Consider the following 25,177-nt stretch of genomic DNA (forward strand, 5'->3'; position numbering starts at 1 on the left):
CAGCGTTGTAATACCCTGAATCCAACCACCCTGCTACCGCTTGCTTCTGATGGTTCTGTTGAAATGCACGATTGTGTACTAACCACTGATGAAGAGACGTAGGGACGGGTGTATCTGGTGGACGTCCCTGTCAAACAGCCGCATGGTACTTTGTATGTAGATGGGTCTTGTTTTAAATTACCAGATGGCACCTCTAAAGCAGCATATGCCATTACAACTTTAAAAACAATAGTTGAAACCTGTAGGAATCCTCAGCAGTCAGCCCAGGCAGCCGAAATGATTGACCTTACCAGAGCATGTGTGCTCAGTACAGGACTTACAGTAGACATGTAAACAGATAGCCAGTATGCTTTTGGCGTAGCACACAATTTTGGTTGCCGAGGGGCTGAAAGAGGGTTTTCTGACTTCACATGGCACAAAAATACAACATTATTTTTTGAATGCCCTGACATTACCAAATAAACTGCCCATCATTGAATGCAGTGCCCCCAAAACAATTGTAGATATAGAAAAAGGCAATGCCTTTGCTGATCAGACTGCCAAAGCAACTTGCTCAGTCTTCTGTATCACTTAGGTAGGTCTGCCACGCACGAAAAAAAGACACTGGGATATTTGACAACATTATAGAGATGGTAAAACGAATTCAGTCTGAGTCTACTGCCCAAGAATTAGAGGAATGAAAACAGACTCCGAAATATGTAGATGGTTGTTGGCTAGACACGCAAGATGAGGGGAAAATGGAAATTGCCACATATGTATTTACTTTAATATTGTCCTATGCTCATGTAGGTGCAGAAGGAAGGTACAAGTTTGCTCACTACAGTGTGGAGTAACACTAAGCCAAGACCAGCCACAGTTGCTTTTTGTAAAAAATGTTTAGTATGTGCGTCCTATAACATTGGGAAGAGTGAGGGAGCCCCAAAGGGACATTTTCTGCCACCTGAATTTCCATTTGAAGCGTTACAAGTGGATTTTTATTGAATTGCCAATGGCAAGGGAAATGTGTTAGTGATAGTACGCATGTTTAGCAAATGGGTAGAAGCATTCCCCTTAAAAGAGAATAATGCATCAAGTACTGCTAAAATAATCGTAAAGCGTATTTAGCCCAATTTGGACTACCTCACACTGTCTGGAGCGACAATGGTGTGCGTTTTGTTAATACCACAATGGAATTAGTGTGTAAAGCATTAGGCGTACGGCACAAATTCTATGCAATTTATCATCCCCAGGCAGCAGGATTGGTGGGGAGAACAAACTCACTTTAAAGAATAAGCTGTCCAAGATATGTCCTAGCAGTACCCTAGGGTGGGTAGGCGCACTCCCACTAGCATTATTCTTCATGAGAAGAGTTATGCACTCAGGTTTTGGATTGTCTCCTTATGAAGTAGTCATGGGCTGCCCGGCAAATGTATGGGGCGTGCCAAATCCAAAGATACTGAAAAATGTGCCATGTCCATTGTTAATCGACTACTGTAAAGAGTTAACTAAAAACCTGTCCATTCTCTGTAAACAGGGTGCAGATGGTCTACCAACACCATTGGAGGGGCCAGTAGACAGCATCCAGGCAGGTGATTGGGTCTTTACAAAGAACTTATAGCAATCATCAGGACTGCAGCCCAGGTAAAAAGGGTTGGTGCAGGTATTGCTCGCAACTCAGGCGGCTGTGAAATGTCCTGGCCGCAAGCAATGGGCCCATGCTTCACATATAAAGTGGCCACCATCTTCTCGGCTATCCACACCAATGCCTGCCGTGTCCAGTGTTAAAAGCACCCCTTCTGCTAAGACACTGCATTGTTGCTGCTAGCCCAAAAGACATTACTGAAACAGTAGAGGTGCCAAGGTACAATCTACGACCAAGGAAACTATAAGGAATCCTTTTCCAGGAGGGACAACTGCCAGGCGGTCAAGACTGCCAACTTTAATTGACTACTTAGGGGTGCAGTAGCACAAAGAGGCACTCCAAGGAGAAATTAAGCTCTGGCTGGAATTTCCTTTTGTTGTTTTGCTTTGCTCCATATACAAGCTATGCCAAACCATGTGTGTATGGCTATTTCAACCCAGAGAAGGTCCGTGCATCTCTAGGCTTCTGTCAAAGACAACAATAAAAATGGTATTGGTCCAAGGGGTTCATATATGTAGCACTGTTAGGAGTGTTTGTGTGTTAGGTGGGTGGTTATTACTAGATAATTTTGTAGCACCATCCCTGTTTGGTACAGTAATCCATGTTTCCAATGCCACCCGGACTCCTATCCAGCAGTATCGTAGAGAAAGGATCATAGAGAAAAATACTTTTGTTCAGAACATCGCTGACCAAGCTCATGTCCCTACGGGCACATTAGATATTGGTGGATCCTTGTGGTACCTAATGACAACATTAGGGTGGAAGCTTGTGTCAATTATCTTTGTTTTGTTGGCCATTCTTCCTTTTGTATGTCTTTGTATTAACTGCATACCTGCCTTGTGCCAAATATTTGCCTCATGCCTCAGACCGCAGACAACTTCAGTATCCATCACAAATGCGTTTATTATGCAAGAGAATGTTAGATGTATGCTGACCATAGATGTAACGTACCAACATACTTACACTAAATATTACATTAAGATAATAGAACTTATGTTCAAAGGGTCGATTGTGGAAAATTGTGAACAAAGTAATTATAGCCACTGCAAGATAAGTGAACACTAGCTCTCTAATCATGCCATTCTGAGCACACGACCATAGTATGCTTGCCTTGCAGTAAAAAACACCACTTGCTTCTCAGATAGGCATTTATTCTGGGAGCGGGCTCCATGAGTGGAAATAACCCAGATAGCAACTGCACTAACAGTAGCCTGAGACCCGGACTTGGTGGTCATGTTTAGCTTGTGATTTAATACCACTCATGAAGAAATGTAACACCAAGTGTATAAAAGTTGTTTTGTTTCCAGAATAACCTCAGAGTTACAGACAAAACTTTGCTGTTGTTTTGCTCCGTTTAAACGAATTCTGAATGAATAAACCTTGACTGCCAAAATAGCGCAGTGCCGGTATCTCATTCTTGGTGTGTGTCCACGAGCGGGCATTATGAATAGATTATTTCCCACAACCTTCACACTGAAGATAGAGGGTCTTTCAAAGTGATTTTTGGTGTGGACAGCACACAGAGTGGCTGGTAATAAATCCCAGGTAGGAGCACCCATGCGACCGATTGTAGCCAAACTACTTAATTTGAGATAGGGATGCTATCCATCAAGATGCCTGGAGGACCACTGTACATAGGGTGGGAAACTCTGAAATAGTTATCTTTCCAGATTTCACTTAAGAGGTGCAAAGACCACGCAGATCATTTGACTCAGGAAACAGAGAAGGGCTACAAGTATATGAGGTTTTACCCCACCAAGCTTAAAGATATGGTAGATAAGTACTCAATTTTTCACAGACAACAAGAAGCTTGGGACTGACTGGACAAGGCACAATCAGGCAGGCTGGAGAGTGGTGAAAGGGATGGAAGAACAGGATGGTCGGTGCGCAGCGGAATGGTCGTACCAACACTTTGTTGGCAGAGGCGCAGATGGTCCGCCATGACTTGCTTGTGAAAGGAGTGACCCCCAGATATTGTTGTGGGAACGGGCGGGGGGGTGGGGGGGTCTGTAGGGGGAGTGTGGGTGGTGGGACAATGGCACAGACTGAGTAGGAACCAGGCAGGTGGAGCCACAGGGAACAGGGATGATAGCGCTGGGAGGCTAGGGTAATAACTGAGCACCAATCATGTAAAGAGTGGGTGACATTCTAGATGGGGGGGGTGACGGGGGTGGTCAGTGGGTGAGGGCCCATTATTGGTTTAGGGATGGAGAGCTGCTCCGGATGCTTCTCTAAGGGGTTCCCTTTTTGTTCACAAGGGGTCTAAGGGAGTAACGGTGCTGATCCGAAAACACGTACCTTTTACAAATTCCACCAAGGTCCATGCCGCTTGAGGAAGGTAAATGTTGGTAATCTAAACACTCTGGGAGATGTATCTGGGTCTCCTAAATATGTATTCCCCACCACCATTGAAGGTCGAGGTCCTGCATGAGTAACAAGGGCTGTTCGTAAAGCACCAGGTGAACCGGTGTCTAGTAGAGGGGACTTTAATGATATGATGGACTATGCTTGGGACAGGCTCCCAAACATGATGGGGTATAGGAGAGGGGGTCAGAGAAGGTCAGAACTTCGCGCTTAAGGCATGGTGGATGTGTGGCGCAGGGAAAACCCGCAGAAGTGGGGGTACTCCTTACATTCCGGGGCGAACCTCTCCCTCTCAAGAATTGACTATTTCCTTGTCCCTTACTCAGAAGCGCCTCGGATCATAGATGCCAAACGGCTACCAAGAGGCATCTCCGATCACTCCCCGCTACTGGTATCAATGGGCCCTGATAAGACGCATGGCCACTCATCGTGGCAGTTGAATGCATACTTTTTGGGCTTCCCAAAGTGGTTAGCAAGTTGCAGGAAAAACACAGAATATTTCTATCTAAACACGGCTTCAGTGGAAAGCCCTGGCACGCTCTAGGAGTGCAATAAGGTGGTAATTTGGGGAGAAGTAATCTCTGTGCTCGCTACCAGAGTTCACTCAGCCGTTGCTTGTTCTGGGATCGGTTCACACAAAAATGTTGCTGCAACAACTGTAGTTTAACCTTTATCACCTTGTCCATCGTTTCCAGAGGTTGAACTACAGCTGTTGCTGCTGGAGCAACTATTTCTTGTGGACCTGCTGTATCCATACCAAAGGGTCACGAAGGCAGTGTCTCACTGTATGCAGATGACCTGCTGCTGTACGCCGGGGAGTGTTATTGGCCATGCGCATGGATCATGGAACTTATGAACCAACAATACAGCGGCCTCAAGGTCAATGGGGATAAGTCCATTCTTTTTCCTGTACAGGGGGGCACTGGGATCATCCCGGACAACTGTGTTCCGGGTCCCGGTTGGCTCGTTTAAATATCCAAGTATTCATATTTGCCAGGATCCATCCATCTTTCTCACATGCAAACTTGACTTTCTGCTGACATCACATTTTGGTCGGCCCTTCCCCCGGTCATTATTGGACAGAGGAGCAATGTTCAAAATGAGGTCACTGCCCAGATACTTGTACGTCCCCTACAATACCCCCGTTACAAACTCTAATAGTTAGTTTCGGACCATCGAGAGAGCCCAGAGAAAGCTGTTGTGGCAGAATTCCCAGCCGAGGATTGCCTTGTGACTCCTGTACAACTCGGTATGGGATGATGGGATCGGTTTCCCAAATCTCCAGAACGATTATTGGAACGTCCAGTTGGCAGTAGCAAATGTATGGGCAAACAGGTCCCCCTGCAACTACTAATTAGACTGGAACAGGCCATCATGGTATATGCAGATCCCTTACAGACACTTCATTGAAGGGTGGGGGTGGGCTAGTCGTCCATCAGTCTCGCAACAGGCGGTACCTGGGGGAGAGAGAGAGGAGAGTGACTGGGATCTGCCAGCGCGGGGAAGTTGACCTTCACAGCTCACTGGCATGGGAACAACATATAAGAGTAATGGGAGACGTTCTCAAGGAGGGGTGCCTGTGGTCTTTTGAGGAAATGCAACAAATTTCAGAACACAGGACGACGTCCATTGTTAGGCCCAATTCAGACACCATGTGTTCACAGTTCCATGGGAACTATGAATGCACAGTCCCCTATAGAAACCAGTACGTATTCTGACCTGTTCGTCAAGAAGGCAATCTCAAACCTGTACCAGAATCTTTGCAGCTTCACAGCACACCCCTTCCCAAACTGCAGCAAACATTGGGAGGGCTATCTAAGCACTATTGCAGCAGAGGACTGGCAGAAGAAACAATTGCCACCAAGCAGATTGCGGTCCCGCCCCAGTTCAGACTCCTTCAATTAAATATATACCCGAGAAATGTTTAGGTGGGGCCAGGTGGCAGATCCCAACTGTTTGCGGTGCCATGTGGGTCAGGGAACATTTTACCACACCCCATGGGCATTCGCTGAAGATTCAGAGGTTTTGGAGAAGGGTAATCCACAAAATATTCACAATGGTGTCTGAGCCAGTACCGGAAGAACCGCAGCTAACGCTGGGGAGAAACAGCTTATTCTCATTACGAGAAACTATTCTAATGCGTGGATAGTGGCAAAAAGGAATACTACTATCAAATTGCGGGGAGGAGGTACCCAAGATTGCTAAATGGGTGTTGGACAGACTCCTGCAGATCAATGGAAGACTGAGTGTATCGGTCAAGAGGTTGCCCGTCCAAGTTTAGAAAGCTTTGGAACAGATGGGATAATGCAACGTGACGTCAAAAAACACAATGGGGACTATCTTGACCCACTCCCAGATGTGTCTCACACCATGCCATGTTGATGTGATTGACAATGCTTCTGCCTAGATTGTTCTTTTTCTTGCTTTCTTTTCCAATATGCAGCTGCTTATTAGACCTTTATATTTCTTGTATTATCGATACTGTGCTGTGATTATGTGTCTGCTTTATATTTTGTTGTTACCTTTAAAACAAATTAAAATGACTGTATGCGGTGAACCATTACCATCCGGTTGCATGGTTATTGCAGCCCACTAGTGGGTCCTGTAGTAAGATGAAGAGCCACATGAAGGCAAACCGGTTTCTGCCTTCTTGTCATGCCTGGCAGTCATTTTGTGCAGGGTTCAATGACGCTTTACCTTAGGAGTGCACTGGATATTCTGGTCTAGAGCAAAGCCCTGGTGCCCAAGTTCCATGGAACTCTAGGGAGATAATTCAGTGTTAGCGCAGAGGACTTGCTCTGTAAGCCTTGAACCTTCAGAGGAAGGGCCACCAGTTATCCTGAAACTTTAAGGCCCGGTACCAGAGCACCATTGGCATAAGAGACGGTGGAAGAAGCCCTAATGGATTCAGGCTTGTACTAAGTACTAGAGCTAAATTACCCCTTAATGCAAGTACCAGTAAGTAAAGCCTGATATGGTGAGAAGACCTAAGAATTTGTTGCGAGGACAGAAGACCCACCCGTCCCAGCATAGGATACCCCAGAAAGGAGGTCCCCCACCCCACCTGCTGGCGTGTCGAGGACAACAAGGGTGAACTAACCCTGCTGATTCGAGAATTCTGATCAGTGAACTGTTCAAATGTGGGGGACGTAGAAAATACTTAAGCAACAGAGTAAGCGCATCACAAGCGACACAGGCATCAGACCGGTGCACAGCACCGAGGCACCCCAGAGAGTGAGAGCATTGTCCAGCGCCAGAAAAGGGGTTGCAAGATGCGCATCTGGAGAACTCCACAAACAGACATGCAAAGGAAGAGCCAGGGGAGCCGAAGGCTGGAGAAGAACAATTTAAAAAAGAAACAATAGGGGAAAGTTCACCAAAAAAAAGTGCCAAGGTGAAGGCAGCCATTCTAGTCCAGAAAATGGACTGATGGTTGGCACCAGAGTGCATGGCTCATGGGGCCGAGACACAGTGTCCATGTGCGATTTCAAAGGTTAATGGGCGAGGCACTCCTGTGGTGCAAAAGACTCTGGTTCCATCCCCATAGTATGGGGAAGGACAGGACATAGAAGAATAATAATGAATCCAAAACACAGCAGCTAGACTATTACACAGACTCAAAAGGAAAACATAACACCTGCTCTTAGAGCATTACACTAGCAACCAGTCTAAAAGGGAATCCACTACAAGGACATCAGCCACTGCAAGGCTGTCTGCATCGCCCACAGAGGGCTCCAAAGTCAAGGAGTAGAAATCATCTAAAGCAAATTCTCACGTTCCTAACCAACTAGAGATCAAAGATCCAGAAATGTGCTAATAAGAACCAGGACATTTTGCAGAGGCTCCATCTTCTTCATTATGGTGGCCAAACTGTGGAACAGGCTACAAAGGGACATGGGCTCATTTGTTAGGACTATGCAGAGGACTCCAGTCATATGCAAAAATACATGTGAGGAAAACTCCATTACCACACTCAGCAACTACCTCATGCAAGTAAGCTAATGAATGAAGGATAACAACCGAACAATGAATCCAGACAAAACAGAAATGATAGGCCCACCTCATGCCACCCTTGAAACACCTCAGGCAGAACCTCCAGAAATATGTAATGACCCTAGAAAGTTTGTGGCAAAATAAGAAGGTGCCTTACGTACATGCCAACATGTAATTTGCCTTTTGGGAGAAACTCACCCAGTCCCTTATTTCTTTTTCTATTTTTTTTATTGAATCAACTGATAAGTCAACTTTACAATATATAGACTTTAAAATACAACATTTTTAATCTACACAAAACAATCTTGTGATTTTAAGAATTAAAAACCTTGGAATTTTAAATTAGATCATTAAAATGCAAATGTACATAGACACTCAATATATATCAGTTGTTCCTTTGTCAGTCATGACTTGCAAGACTATTAGATCAATTTCAGGGCATACAAAAAGTTGAGAACAGCAATTCGACATCCGGCCAAGTGGCCCGTAAATAGAATTTGCCACAATTGATCAGAGGTAACTGTTCGATAATCCCATAACAGTTTTTAAAAGTGCAATGTGCGTAAATCATGTAGCATAATACAGTCGATAAATAAATGTAAGGTTTCTTTGTTCTCAACATTCAGACAAAAATTGACAGAAATTTTCACAGTTAGAGATCTGCCCGCGTCTATTTAGGATATCTCTTGTAGACCATAGATTAAATCTCAGCCGTAGAAATTCATGCCTATGAGAAACTGAGGGCGATTTAAGCAAATATGGTTCAACAATACTGTATTTTCTGTCGCAAAATGGGTTGCCTTAAAGTTTTTATACTTATGGCATTTATCTCTAGTACGAATCCAATAGTATTGGAACAGCTTGGTTTTCGCCTTGTTCGGATTCACTAGAAGAATTTAAAGCAATATTTCCGCTTGAGCTAAGGTCTGAATAACTAGGTCAATCCACTTCTGGACAAACTCGTGAGTGGTCGTGAACATGTACTTAGACAAAATGATTAGCAACAATGTTTGAATCAGGTGCCAGACATTTTCTAAATAAGGAAATTACTTGACATAGGTTTCTGAAATACAGGGAATTCAAACCCAGTTCATAACGGATTCACACAACTGGGACACAGTTTGGTAAAACTAACAAGCGCCGCCAGCATTTGCCTTCAAATTTCTGCAGCGTCATTTCAGTAAATATGGGCTTTGTTTCCGCCCCATACAATATCGGTGTAACCTACCGTCTATAAAATGTAACGACAGGATTAAGTGAACATTTCCCATATTTTGCTTGAATAATGACCGATTAGGTTATGCCTGTGGTTAATTTTGTCTCAAGTTTCGTAAAATATAATTTGTCGTTCCTGACATTACCAAGTACTACTCCCAAGTATGTGTACTGTTGTACAATCTCCAAAGATGTACTCTGTAGGCAACCATTTCTTACGTCTTTCAGTTTGCTCGTTATTGTTGCATATCACAATTTTTTTTTATTCAAAATGATTGTCAACAAGTTTTGGTCAACATAGGACAAGGCATCTAAAAGACGTTGAGGACCTTAGGTGCCTTTGACATCAAAACAAGGTTGTCCGCATAAAATAAAGCCGAATTTGTTGATCATTGATCTTGGGGGCAATCACTGTCAATATCCCTATAGCCATCACTCATGTCTGAAAAGAAGAAATTAATGAGAGCCGAGGCAAGTATACATCCCTGCCTCAGCCCTCGATAAGTTCTAATCAGTGGGGTCATGTTGCCCTTCATAGAAGTTCTTACTTGGATCTTAGATCTTAGTGTTTGTATGAAGGGCCTCAATTAATGCAATGAGGCTCAAGGGGCAATCCGCTCTTCTCAGTTACTCAAATAAGATCGGAACCGAATCAAACGCGGCCTGGAAATCTACAAAGGCCATGTAGAGAGGTTGTCCAGAGGTAAAATGATGTTGAATGGCTGCGATGGTGAATAAATTCATTGACGTACCTAAGCCGGCCACGAAGCCAGTCTGAAAACAATTTCTTTGTTGATTTTTAATTGTCCACTGATTGAAGTTTCTGAGAATGAATCTAGAGAAGATCTTACCAGGAGCATCAAGAAGGGCAATCAGTCGGTAATTAGCAAGACACGGTTGATCACCCTTCTTGAAAATGGGAACAATTATTGAATGACACCATGAGTCTGGGATTCTTCTAGTAGTAAGGACATGTTGGAATATATTACAGAGAACCGTTTCCCACGCCTGGGGATGTTGTTTAAACATTCTATTATGCAGGCCATCTGGGCCAAGGCCTCTGGAATGACTTGATTTAATTAGGTAGTGTAAAACGTTGTCCTCTTCAACTGATAAGTGAAAATAAGAGCTACAGAATAGCAACTCCCAGTGGCGACAGGACAATCAGAGATGAGTAGAATACTGGATCCACTGTTCATTTGTAACTCCATTAATTTGTACAGGGAGTTGTGTAATGTTGATTTGCCAAATTTAGAAATTCCCATATTTGCGCAGAATTTTCCTCAAAGATGGCTTTTAGCATCAACTCGCCATCTGTCTGATAAAGTTGTATTTTTTTGGAGCGTCGCCAATTATTATATTTACATTTTAGGGATCTTAGTAGGTCAGCTCTTTCATAAGATCTCAACAGCACTAGTTTTTTATGCATTCTCAAATCCCTTTTTCATTCTTGTACCTCTAAATTAAATGCATGTTTTTTCTTGTAATTATTCCCTGTATTCAAAGTGGAGTACATTTCGAATATTTGCAGAGCATTAATGTACTTATCAGATATATTAAAATCAGTAGTTTTAGTTTGAATTTCAATTATATTTTCATTAAGAAGATTCAATGATCTATCATTCCAGAAAAAAATGAGTTCTAGCATTGTTAACTTGTAAACATTTGGTGTAACGCCTTTGTATGGTCTGTAAGACCGTCATTTGCAAATGGCATTTAAGTATGAGCATTCTGCTTGACCACTTCAAATTTCTCAATTTTAGAATAGGTTCCAGAATCAACATAAATGTAATCTATATTGTATTCACTTTCCTCTGCACCAGGAGACAGCAGGGGGAACATCACCTTTGATAGATACATTCAGCATATGCAGCTGACTTATCCATAAGGTATGTCCATATATCAAACTGCATTTTTCTTCTTCTTCTTCTTAGTGCTAGATAAACATTGCTACACTTATTACATTTAGTAGTTCAAGATCATTAAAGAATCTAAGATCAGTTAAAACAGCAGGGTTTCTGTATGTTAATTAAGGCAATCACACCACCAGGGTAATACATTTTAACCATGTGTAAATGTGGGTTAGGTGATGCTCAAGATTGTAGATTCAGACCTATATTGTTTTTGGTGACTACCATAAGGCCTGAAGTTGGACGACCTTTATTCTTGACTGATGCTGGAATTAAGTTGATATTATGATTTTCCCAGATTGGCTGCTCAACCAACCATGTTTCTTGAAAGACTAATATATCAAACAAGTCAATTGAACCCGCACTCTCAATACACAAATGAAGATGACCTTGTGTGTTCCAGCTTGATAATGCTATTATTTTGTCTGCATTTATGTCAACTTGCTACTGTTTGTCACTTGTACTCCATTGCTCTGCTGTAGACTTACATTTATTTGTGTGATTTAGAGAAAGAGAATGCATCTCTTCACTAAATCTTCGATATTGTGGACATTTGGCAGAATCATTATGCAATCCTTTGGTAGAGGGATGGTTATATACCATCGGATCCTGTGCTACCACAACGCCCAGTCTAAATAGTTCCATTTTGGCCTGCCAAATAGTGTTTCGCACCACACCCAAGCGTATCCAAAGTCTCACTATTGACAAGTCCTCTTCATTCAAGAATTCCACCTGATCAATATCTGATGAGGTGATATCCTCTAGCTGATGTAGTTCAGCAAATATACCTAGAATGTTAGTACGACATAGATCATAGGTAGAGAATGGTAATGGACGACACTTCATTATCAGTCGATGGTAATGATTTGTATTATTTTTCGTTTTAGAAGTATTAATAAGATTAGATTCAATGTTGGTGTTCAATTCTAGACCTTGTGCTTGCGGACATGAATCTCCACATTTAGCGATGTTACAACTGATGGATTATTTATATGCTTGATGTTCTTCATGAGTGAACCCACTTCCAAGAACCTCCATTGATGCTACATTATGAACTTCAACAGGAATCTGATGTTGTACTTTTGTTAACAAAAAGTCTTCAAGTGGACTTTTGAATCTCAGCCCTTATTTGGGGCAAAAGAGTTTCACTCAAGACTGTTTCTATAACTTGATCAACATTTTTTCCTTGAGATCGAATGTTTTCTTTAGAATTCTTTTCAGTCACTAACAGGTTAACCCTGCTAGTTCTCCGATTATCTTCAATGGCAGTCACCAAATCATCCAAAGGTTGGTAACTACTAGGCAGTTTCATTTTGGGCCGACTGCCCTGGTTTATACTACAAGTCATTTTTATATTTAGTGAGCACTGCTGTACTAGCAATTATATTGCGTGTTTTTGGCGCATTCATTTTTTGTATGAATTGTTTGACTTGTGATGTAGACTAGGGCTTACTTGCTTTTTCATTTTTGGATTTCTTTTTAGTTACTGCACTTGATTCTTGCATACGTCTATTTTGCGATTTGCATGTTGCAAATTGAAAACCTAATGTGAAATCAGCGGTTGAGGCCTCAATTTGCTAGCATGAGTTAGCAACATTTGGGAATCAATACATTCAAGAGAACGGTCTATGTTTGGGGTTTGCTCTACGCTGGCAACCGCCTCAGGTCGTATTATGTGTGCAATGGATGGAAGTGATAACCGTGAGTTTTCAACTGAATTGCTTACATTCTTCAAGGGGCTTATGTTTCGTTTGGGAAGCACAACCTGGAATCATTGTTATTATGAGATAACATTCAGTTCTTTCCTCTCGTTTTTCTGTAATTCACACATCCATGGCATAATCTGATCGATTTGTTGTGATTGCTTCGTAATTTTGCAATCTAGTGTGTCAAACAGTTTAACTAGAGACCTATGGTCATATGCATCGCCATTAAGGTTATTCCTAAAAGGGGAAGCTGTGTCTTAGGCAATTCATGGTTAAGGTATGGAGTTTGTTATCCACTATGCGGTATGCCGCTCTTACGAGGTGGTAGGACAAATAAGAAACAGGTCTAGAGAGTCTTGTTTAGAAATTTCAAATATGTCTGGAGATTGAGATAAAGAACGAGAATAGTGAGGCGGGCAGGTGCCATTAAGTGAGGGGGAAAATGCAAATCGTTGTTCGCGTCAGGCGCACCAACCTGAAAAGGAAAACACATATCAGCTGCTAGAGAACCAACAATAGGCACCACAGTAATGTCCGGAATATCAAAAATACCAACCTCCTTTGCTAAAAATGCATCTGGCGTGAGAGAGACATTTATTGGAGTCGGTTGATAACAAGGTACTTGCCACAGTCCATTTAAATCTTGGGCAATTACTGTTATTGCAGCATCTTTCTCGCTCGCTAAGAATATTGAATCGGATATAGTATCAAGACATACCGTTGGAACCTGCACATTGTTTAACTGGGTCAAAAAAGATTCAGGACCAACAGTATCAGAAGGGGTAATAAAACAGTCCGTTTCGGACAAAGTGGAACCAATCTCAGATCAAACTTGACAGAAATCACAGATATCTACATTTGCAGGCTTGCTTTTTAAAATTTCTGGTGCCTTTTTCTCTTTCCTGGCAGAAAGAATCATGGGAGCCAACTTCGGTGAACAACCTTTTGATGTGGCCGACGCTCATGACAACAGTGCAAAGCGACATGTTTGATTGCAAGGAATGCAAATGAGACTGCATAAACCTCACGAAGGATGCTACAATCAAAAAAAAGATCATAGTAATAATATATATCTTTACCTACTCTAGATGTTAACAGCAACAACATTCACAGGAAAAACACTTGCATAATGATTAACACTACTGCTCATGCCGCAGCGAAGCAGCCTTCCTCCAACACTTCCAATTGCACTTCTCGATTACACGCATGCATTCCAGGGATATGGGAAGTGAGGCAACAGAGGGAGGAGCACGCTGGGGCAGAGTTCACCGCGACAATGTAGCCAGTTGGCAAAGCACGTAATCCAAGTAACCCAGCAGGTAATCGTGGAGCGGCACTGTCCACACACAGGGAGACCAGCAGCAAAGCAGCCTTCCTCTAACACTTCCGATCACACTTCCGAATGCGCTCATCCAGGCCCATTGCCTTTTCATTATAGGACTTCAAAATTCAGTACTTCCAATAGGAAAGAAACACTGCAAGGCCAAAAATGTAAAGAAAAACAGAATTGGATATTCATCTACCCCGAGAGATGTGGCAAGTTAACAAGTGTGACTTTATGATCCATCACTTAGCCAAGGACAAGATACCCTTGTGTCAAAATATAATACTCTTACCGCTTCATCATCAATAAAAGATGATGGCTCCTCATTGCTTTCAGTTGGTGATGCTGCAGCTTGATCGGATTCTGGATAATACCCTGCAGTGTAATACTCCTGTCAAAAGAGAAGCAAGGGTTAATTATGAACAAGCATAGGAATATTTTAGTATTTGATGGATTTTTACAAAATTCAACATTGAGAAAAACCCGTCATCGTATGCATACTGAAATAATGTTAATTAGTTGAAAGTAGAACCCATATCTTTCAGTTCTACTGATCCAGATCTCGACTTAAACCTCACAAAGCAACCATACAACAGCAGAAATCACAATTTTTGTTTTTTGTTGAATGGTGGTCGAAGCAATCAACCACTACATTTAGAGAGGAGGAAGGGTTCCACCGAGTTAAGCGTTGCATTCCACAGCATTTGATACTGTTTGCATCCAGTCCACCCTCCATAATCTGCCTCAACCTCTAAGGTGCTCCCTGTGCCTCTCCCCTACCTCACAGACAAATGGAGTCAGGTCAGGTAAAGAGGAGCTGTGGAGGCGACAGAGTGATAAAGCTCCAACAACCCTCTTCAGGCCAGAGTAAGCCTTCATAATTCTTACTCGTGTGATATTAAGACTGTTTCTTTCCTTTCAACATCTATTTTTCAGCACTATGATGAATCTGATGGTATCATCACTCCTTTCTGAGTACAGACCTTCTCCCATGTGGCCAGGGGACGGGAGTTGTTACCCGATCCTGACACTGGGGGTGGCTACACGAGGGAGGATCACAGGGTGGGAGACAACTTCCTATAGGGGGTGATGGTTTATCAGTGGCCGAGACATGGTTTCCCCTTTCCCTTGCAGGATAAACCTCCCATTTGCAACACTAATGACCTATTGTAACTCCTTCTCTATTCCCTCCATGGAGTAGTGAATCCTTTTTGATACAACCTATAGAGCAGCTCTCAAATACATACTTGCCTTGTAAACTGGCTAAAATCATCTGCCATAATGCCACATACCAATTCTCCATGACTGTCTTGCCATTAAAACCCATTATGGACATTCAAACATGTTCATGCAAGTTGCCAAAACGACTGTTCACATAACCACCTCAACACTGCGACGAAGAAGAGGAGGAGGAGGAGGAGTGGAGGAATGCAGAACAAGAGAAGCCCCGAGCACAAGCAGCAGTCTAGTTGCTGCAAGCACACAGCTGCCTGGGACATTTAAATCAGGGCTGCAAGAAAGTCAGCGCAACTGCTGGTGGGAGTGTACTGCTCTTCTCTGTGTGATTGACTGGCTGGAAGAAGGTCAGTGGAGCCAAACGGTTCAGAAGCTGAAGGCTGTGCAGAGAAGACGGCACATGGTGGGAATGCCAGAAGCCAGTGCAGGGCTACTGGGAATTTGCTGGTGTCGGGAAGCAGCATTTCTCCTACCGGAGACCTGTGCAAAGAACGGGAGGATAGCTCAGGGGCAACACACTCGCCTCTGAAGCAAGACGACGTGGAGCAACACAGGTTTGATCCACGGTCCACGCTTGGAAACCTATGGGTATTAAGAGGTGTTTAAATACCCAATTACAAAGGAGACGAGACCAGCTGGAGCCACGGAAAGAAGGGACGCAGAAAGAGATTGGTCTCAAGGAAGAAAGCACTCGAAGACTTAACGGCGGGCTGCAGGAGAAATAAAGAACACCACGAAGAGCCGGTGAGTCCACGTTGGGACAAAGGGGACACCAGGCTGTATTGGCAACCATACCAAATTTTAATAATTAATCCAGACAGAACAGAGAGAAAGAAAGCCGTTTACCAAAACCAGAGAAAGTGCATCTTCTAAAGAACAAACACTTTGAAGTTTGTGAGTACGTACGATGTTTGCGTATGAGAAACTCCAACAGAGCAGCATACAACAAACACATTTATTAGATAATGAGGCTAATGGGGTCAACTATCAAGAGTGGAAGTGTGAGCATAGGAACACAAGTGGAAAGCCCTGGCAGGAGAGTATACCAGGCAGTTACAGGTATATGTTTCCAAGAAGCCCTGGCAGGAGAGTATACAGGCAAATACAGGAGTGTGATTCCAAGAAAGCCTGCAGGAGAGTACACCAGTTGGGTACAAGCGCACAAGGAAAGTCCTGTTAAGGAAACATACCAGGCAAGGACAAATTATGAAACATAAGAATAACCAGCAAGTCAGAATTGGTCCAAGAACTGTTATTTGACTAAGGAGCAACCACCTGGCAGGAGAATATGCAGGTATCCTAACAAAACAAAGAACAAACAAAGTTGTATATAATTTTGTTGTCAAACAAGAGGAAAACCAAGAACTGCGATTTGTAAGAAAACGTAATGTTATGAACCCAGTGGATTCTATGTCAAGACCGGAGGTTCCCATTATGCTTCTTTTTCTTTCCTTAGAATCATAGAGAAAAGCTCAGCAGCAAGATATATGCACCAGAGTTTGATATTACATAGAAACATGAAAGGTGCAAAAAACATTTAAATATGTAAAACAACTCTAGTCCATGAAATAAAGTCATTGGGAAGAAAACTCAGTTTCCCAGGAGGCTTAGCCAAGTTCATAACTGGTCACAGAACATGTGACTAAAGCATCCAATGAGATGTAGGCAGTCCCTCCAAATAGGAGCTAGCACTGATCCACTGCCTCTGTCTTTGCTGCTCACAGCAAGAGATAAGTGGGAATTTCATTACATACTAATATTGCTTTGTGCGATTTATCTGCAGCGTTAGCGATAATTTATTGTTTCCAGTCACTCGACTGCACTGCTGTCTATTTGTTACCTCAGTAATAGCTTTTATATTGCAGCGCCGCCTAACACTTGCTGTCTTTTTTCTCCTCTCCTCTCCTTTCCGACACCAGCTGTTCCCTCAGCAGGTGTCAGAGGACTTCCATTTCACTAACGGAGGCTCGCCGTCGCATGTGAAGCCTCCGGTGACTGTTTTCATGCGTCAGCATGATTTGTTTGGATTGCCGTTCGCTCGCGCTCCTCCCTCCACGTATTTTCCATCTCTGTGGGAAGCAGTAGGCCGCGCGAAGCACACCGCATCAGTGACAGCCCTCGCCAGCGTATTTCCTTTGACTTTTTAACATGCAACAAGCACCGGAAACACTGCTTACAGTGTTCTCTACAAGAAAAATGGGGCTTATTTTGTTTGAAGTTGCTCCAGCAGGCGACTCCTTCCAATCCCTTATGTAAATTGATTATTGAAAAAGCATTAGTTAGGATATTGTTGTCATCCAAATAGTCGCAGGTCACTGGATTTGGACGGATACTAAGCCCATACCGTCCACACAAATAACAGAAAACATGAAAAAAAAACTCCAGGACTCCGCGCCAGTGTAGAGTTGGATTGTTTAATGGCACAATCTGTTTGCACAATCTTATGTGCGAGCCCTCTACTCGATTACGCGTTTCGGCTCCCACGAGCCTTTATCAAATCAGGGCTACATTCATTATTCAAACCAGAATTTTTTATTCATAAAACATAATATAATCGGCAAATGCATGATTCAGTTGCACACATTGTATATACATTAATTTGTTACAAAACATATAGCACATTGTCATTAGACAGAGAAACAGGGGTTGGTGAAAGGGAGGATTGAGTGGGTTGAGAATATTCAAAAACAAAGTCATCATATCAACCATAATCATATCGTGTTCAATTAATAATCATAAGAAAAACAAAATGAAATTGTTTCAAAAAACGAGGAAACGGGAAAATGGAAAAAACAAAAAGAAAAGCCCATTAGTTCCAGTTACTACAAAGACGAATCACTGAGTATAATGCTGTATTTCAAATAGAGTACATGCCTGGGGCTTACCCAGTAGCAGAAAAATCCGTACGAACATTGTCTGAAACGCAGTTTCAAGATGAATCTCGCCTTCGCGAGTAATTACAATACGGCAGCCAAGACACTTCGTTGCCACTATCGGATCACTGGCAGAATTGCCATCAGTTGCAAAATAAATCTGATATTAGATTCATTGGTTTAAAACAAGTTACCTTGAGCAAACGAGGAGGAGATAGATTGAAGGCATTGCGGCAGTCGGAAGCACGCATAATTTGTTTTTTTAATTCCACCAAAACAGGTTTGAACAATGACAATGAGATGGCTTCCTTCCTATAGAATTCTGGTTACTCTGTGTTTTAGTGTTTTCTTGTTGTTGAATCGTTTTTACTGTTTGGAATCATGTCCAGTATTTTTGGCCATGTATTTTGGGATATGGAAGGCCAAGGGGTTTTTTGTTACATGTATTTACGAATAATGTGTCTTCAATTATTCCAGTTTTTTTTAGGGATGGTTTTTTGTCTTATACATGGTTTGCGTCCTTCAGGTATAATGTAAATAAATCTTTTTCTCTCCACATTGATATTTTAGGATGTCATTTAAACAATATATGTATTTAATAACAGTAGTAATGCATTTTCCCAATTTTTCGAGCTGAAAGGCATTGAATGAATTTGTATAAAGGCATTTCTTCGTTGTCCAAGCGCTTTAGGGTAACTTCCCCTTTAATTTGGGTCATTGCAAGGCACTGAGCCAGGTTGCCGCAGCAACGGGTGCTAAAGTTGCCGTGACAACGATACTATTTAGATTTTTCAAAATGGCGCCGGCTGCATCTAACATTCGAGCAGCCGACGCGAAAGACTACAGAGCAGAATAGTGAGTTTCTTTTACCTTTTTAATGAGCACGGTTTTTTGTGAGGATGCAGTTCGACTAAGCGGCACGCATTCGTATTGTAATTAAATACTCGCGAAGGCGAGATTCATCTTCAATATATGTCTGTATGAATTAGATATAACGGCATAGTGTGATGTTACATTTTTAACACCTGTGAAGGCGAGGTCCATTTTTTGGTAAATGATACGAGCATACCATTGAATGTAACTTTATATTTTGGTAGTCATACACTCGCGAAGGCGAGGTCGGTTTTTATTGAGATAGAAAGGCGCAATGCAGGTTGGAAAATTCGTGAAAGCGCAACTAGATGTTGCTATGTAAGAAACTATAATGGCCTTCTCACAATCCCACTAATACAGGTCAATGTTTAATTTTTGTGTTTACAGAATATCTACCTTGGGATTTGTCCCTATAACTGTGTTTCAGACAATGTTCGTACGGATTTTTCTGCTACTGGGTAAGCCCCAGGCATGTACTCTATTTGAAATACAGCATTATACTCAGTGATTCGTCTTTGTAGTAACTGGAACTAATGGGCTTTTCTTTTTGTTTTTTCCATTTCCCCGTTTCCTCGTTTTTTGAAACAATTTTATTTTGTTTTTCTTATGATTATTAATTGAACACGATATGATTATGGTTGATATGATGACTTTGTTTTTGAATATTCTCAACCCACTCAATCCTCCCTTTCACCAACCCCTGTTTCTCTGTCGAATGACAATGTGCTATATGTTTTGTAACAAATTAATGTATATACAATGTGTGCAACTGAATCATGCATTTGCCTATTATATTATGTGTTTTATGAACAAAAAATTCTGGTTTGAATAATGAATGTAGCCCTGATTTGATAAAGGCTTGTGGGAGCCGAAACGCGTAATCGAGTAGAGGGCTCACACATAAGATTGTACAGTGTTCTCTATCCTTCTGCCAATATTTACGGATGAATCCAAAAATAAATTAAAAGAAAAGTGGGACTGGAGAAGGCTAAATTGTTTACCCACTGACAGATTCAAAAACAAAAAAAAGAAGAACAGGCAAATATCTCTTAACATACATGGTAGCTCAACACTCTCTCCAATCTGATCAGGAGTGGTCGGAGGAGGAGAAGTAGTATATGAGATAGATAATGTGGCTATGGCAGACAATTTAAAAAAGTGCTGGGATCCTCAGTGGAGATCACTATCAAGAAAGCTGTGTCAGACATGCTGATGCCCATCCAACAATGCTTGGATAACATTGAGACACACCTGAAGGCAGTGGCCCCACAAGGGAGAAAGAGAACTCCGAGAATAAACACTTCTGATGGGGCAAGTACACTGAGTAAAGAGGACCCTTTGACCCCCCTACCCACAAAAACCCACCCCAAGTCAGCCAGAACAAGCCACAACCGCCATCACAGATGCCTTCTCCAGGCTCAAGAAAGCCTTTCTGACCAGGAAGTAGAACCCTTCCGATCCTAGGTCCTCTCACCCTGAGGAGAATAATGCAAATGCTAGACCCTCGAGTCTGGAGGAGAATCATCAGGGCACAGATGACGAGGAGAATAAGGGGGAGGACCGCAATAACAATCAGACTCCCCAATCCTCAGAGGAAAATGAAGATGCAGGGTCAAGACCCCACCACCTCTAGGAACGCGGCAGCCCCCATTCCCAAACAGCCAACCAGCGAACATTCTGCTCATGAGGGAATGTTTGTTGCAGAAGATTTGATTCACCCCAGGTGACCAGACTGGGTGCCGTCATCCAGGGCTATGGAACATATTAATGCAAGACTGTCGGCCCCTGGAGAAGGAGGTCAGGGCTAAGCTCAAAGCTGAATGCTCCCACCCAGAGATTCCCGCAAACACCGATAGGAGGGAGGATAGCTCTCTTCGCGCAAGCTTGGGACTCATCAGGAGATGCCTGCATCAGGGACACAGCAAGCGGGTTTCGTCTAGAATTCTTTGCCCAACCCTATCAAGCACGTCATCCAACACAGATAGTAATGTCACACGCAGCAGCCTTAGCACTAGACAGAAAGCTGCGCAGTCTACACCTAAAACACGCCATACGCCCTTGCTCAGGTCAGGACGGATTCTTCAGCCTGATATATCTTGTCCGCAGGAAGCAAAAGGTTTGACTGGTAAAAAACCTCAGAGCCTTCAACGACTTCATCAATTACTGCCATTTCAAAATGGAGGGAATTCACATGCTCAGAGACATTTTAAGACCAGGCACAGGCCTACTCCCCTAGACTTGAAAGACGCATATCTAGCGGTGCCCATCCACCAGGCACATGTAAGTTACCTGAGGTTCACATGGAGGGGTCAGGATTAGAAGTGCACAAGCTTGCCCTTCTGGCTCTTTTAGGCTCCCTGGGCATTCAGCAAATTCCTAAGGCCAATCGTAGCACAGCTCAGGGAGAAAGGTGTCATGCTTATATGCCTGGACAATATCATTCTCATAGCTCAGTCCGTGGACCTGACAAAGCAGCAAACCTGGGTTGCCATAGACCTACTACACAACCTAGGCTTCCTCATCAACTGGGAGAAGTCAATTCTCTCGCCCTCCAGGAACCTGGAATTTCTGGGTTTCATAGTAGACACTCAGAACTCGCAGCTCCACCTGCCAGCTCTCAAGATACACTCCATTCGTCCAGAGATCTGCAGGCTTCTACAGAGGAACGTCATCTCCCTCTGGGAGTTAGCAAGAGTAATAGGTCTCCCATCATCCATTCAGGCAATATGTCCCAACCCGCTGCACTGCCGCGAATTACAGAGACTAAAAGGTCAGCATCGGAGGCACAACCTTTCTTAATCACAGCGGCTAGCCTTCTCGTCTCAGGCAAGACCGGAGCTCATCTGGTGGCTCACTCACATGAAAGCCTGGAACGGCAGGGTGACCTTCGGTTCCACCCATGACATAGTGATAGAGTTGGACGCCAGCCGTTCAGGTTGGGGAGCAAGATCGGCCCTGTGGCCACGGGGATAACTTGGTCTCCCCAGGAGCTAGAGATGCACATAAACTGCCTGGAACTTCTAGCAGGCTCATTCGCAGTGCAATCTTTCACCAGAGGCAGAGTGAGTTGTTGTATCAAGATGGACAAAACTTCTGGAGTGAGATACATCATCTGGGTGGCACCAAATCGAAGCCTCGAGCAGAGCTAGCCCAGGATCTTTGCCATTTCTGCCCAGAACACCAGATATCCGTTAAAGCGGAATACCTTCCAGGGCTCAGAAACGAGGTGGCGGACTGGCATTCCTGCCACTCCACCGACTACAGCGACTGGAGACTCGACGGAGATCTTCACACGCCTACAGCAAATATGGGGCCCCTTTTCCAGGGATTTGTTTGCTTCTTGCCTTAACACCCAGCTTCACGAATTCTACAGCTGGAAAACGGACGCAGCGGCCACAGCCACAGACGCCTTCCTACAACGGTGGACTGGGAGAATCCCTTACGCCTTTACCCCGTTCACCATGATAGCGAGGACCCTGGCGAAGGCCAGTCAGGAACAAACAGAGCTAGTTCTCATTGCCCCGGTTTGGACCTATCAGACTTGTATCCAGTTCTTCTGGATCTTTCCTCGGATTTTCCAATCCTGCTACCCGAATCTCCAGATCTGCTGTCGGATCTGACAGGGCAACGCCAACCCTATCTCCTGAGTGGGTGGTTGACCTTAGCAGCCTGGAGGATTTCAGAGCAAGATGGATGACCCCGGGCATTTCAAGCAAAGTTGTTAAGCTTATCGAGAAGAGCTGGGCCCCTGCAACCTCTAAGAGGTACTCTAACTCCTAGAGCGCCTGGACATGCTGGTGCTTGTAGCGGGTACTCCATCCAGTTTCAGCACCTGTAGAGGAATTTAAACTTCCTAGCCTCATTGGTAGAGCGTGGTCTAGTTTACAGGACAGTAAACAGTGACCATTACGCAATATCAGCCGGCCACGATCTTGTCGAGGGTTGCCCAGCAGGGGCACACCACCTCGTATGCAGGCTACTTAAAAAGGTATACGCCTAACGGTACTGCCTCCGGCCCGCTACAACAAACTTTGGGATGTAAACAGAGTACTCAAGCTTTTTCTTTCCTGGCCTCGTAACGAGGAACTATCTTGTACAGCTCTTTCCGGAAAGCTCACTTCTTTACTGTGCCTAGTCTCCTGCAGAAGAGTCTCAGGCGTCAGAGCTCTCGATCTAGCAGGCAGGACGTTCTCTCCAGACGTAATAGTCTTCCACATATCCAAAAGAACTAAGTGCCACTCAAGAGTGATACCATATGCAGCCTTTAGCGAACAACCCAAGCTATGTCTAGTAAGGTGCCTGAAGATCTAGGAAGAGGTGACTGCGCCACTCAGGACCAAAACCACCAGGCAGCTATTGATCGCACTTTGCATATCACAAGGCGGTTTCCGCCCCTACACTGGCTTGCTGGGTGCGCTGGTCTCGCTCAAGCATGAATTAAACCAATCACTTTGGTGCACACTCAGTAAGATGCATCATGGCTTCCAAAGCTTTCCAGGTCGGAGTCCAGTTAGCGGACATTATGAGAATGTGCGACTGGGCAGGCGAGTCGGTTTTCAAACAATTCTACCTGAAACCGGTATAACAACCCGCAAATGTAGTGGTAAATAAGCTTTAAACTAGCATAATGGGAGCCTCCGGTCGTGATATAGAATAAAGATTTTCCAGAATAACTTTTAAGAAAGTCTTGATTCTATTAAAGACACAGAGACGAGCATTATCCTGCCCGATTAAAGAAATAAACAGCACAATAACAGGAGGGTGTACAGTTATTGAATATGTTATTTGAAAGCTTATGATTTGGTTTTATCGTATACAATATAAAGTTATATAGTTACTTTACTAATTTCTTTCCATCCCATTCACATCCAATAGGGTTATTACACAAATCAGGTAATCGTTTGATGTTTCTCTCTTGTTTCCGATAGGGACTTCGGACAAGCACTCTTGACCTAAGCAGGGTTCAGCAGGATGTCCACAAGAACAGGACTTTGTCAACCATTTCTCTTTACCATGGTTCGCAGCGTTGGAAGAGGAAGTGGATCAGCACTAGCTTGTTCTGTGACCAGTTATGAACTTGGCTATACCTCCTGGGAAACAGAGCTTTCTTCCTAGTGACTTTGTTTCATGGACTAGAGTTGTTTTACATGTTTAAATGGTTTTTGTTTCATGCGATTTCTGCACCTTTTTCATGTTTTTATGTAATATCAAACTCTGGTGCATAAATCTTTCTGCTGAGCTTTCCGCTATGATTCTAAAGAAAGAAGCATAATGCTTGCCTCTGTCTTTAATAGAATCACGACTTTCTTTAAAGTTATTCTGGAATATCTTCATCCATCACTGATTTCCCGGGGGTGACATCCTCCCATGTGGCCAGTGGACAGCAGCCGCTACCTGATGCTGACCCAGGCGACAGCTATATGAGGGAGGATCACATGGGGGAGACAACCTCTGGGTATATGTCATGCTTCATCGGGTGAGACTGGGTATTCACCATTTTCCCTTAAAGATAACCCTCCCATATACAACACCCTCATGGCCTATTATCATGCATCTACTCCTTCTCAAATGAAGGATAGGGAAAACCCTTTCCTCAGTCCTACAGCCCAACCTTCCAACTTTGGTCTGCCTTGTGAAACTTATGAAACTGCCCTCTCCAGTACCACCCATCAATCATTCAGGGCCGATTTGCCATTTAAAACCATTGGGAATGTTTATCCAAGTTTTTCGAACCAATTGTCAAAACTGGACTTCCTTTCACAGAATGACCGAAATACTTGAACGGGAACGAGGTGTAGAGCAATGTGGAGCGAAGGCGGCCACAAGCCCAGCGAGCCCTCCATTGGTTGCTCGCATACACCGGAGCCTGGGAAATTTGAAAAGCAAAAGCAGAGAGTCAATGTCTGCTGCTGGAGGGAGAGAGCTGCGCAAGGTACGAGAAACAAAGGCTGAAACAGGAGTGGTGGAGCCAGGCGTCTCACTGACAAAAGAGAAAGAAGCTTCTGCAAGATAAGGACCCGTTGCAGGCACGCCAGGAGCCGGTGAGAGACTTCTGGATGTTT

The 25,177-nt window shown here is 43.5% G+C and overlaps 1 protein-coding gene across 2 annotated transcripts in view; it reads right to left on the reverse strand.

Moving 5' to 3' along the window:
- Positions 1 to 25,177, reverse strand: part of PRCC (proline rich mitotic checkpoint control factor) — a 433,632-nt gene that overhangs the window by 237,250 nt on the left and 171,205 nt on the right. For both annotated transcript variants that reach the window (XM_069604586.1, XM_069604588.1), the window contains exon 4: positions 14,426 to 14,524. In XM_069604586.1, the coding sequence (XP_069460687.1) occupies positions 14,426 to 14,524 (99 nt within the window). The remainder of the gene's footprint in view (positions 1 to 14,425; positions 14,525 to 25,177) is intronic.

This window comes from Ambystoma mexicanum, chromosome 1p (genome assembly GCF_040938575.1).
Source record: "Ambystoma mexicanum isolate Mex_15411 chromosome 1p, UKY_AmexF1_1, whole genome shotgun sequence".
Classification (NCBI taxonomy): domain Eukaryota; kingdom Metazoa; phylum Chordata; class Amphibia; order Caudata; family Ambystomatidae; genus Ambystoma; species Ambystoma mexicanum.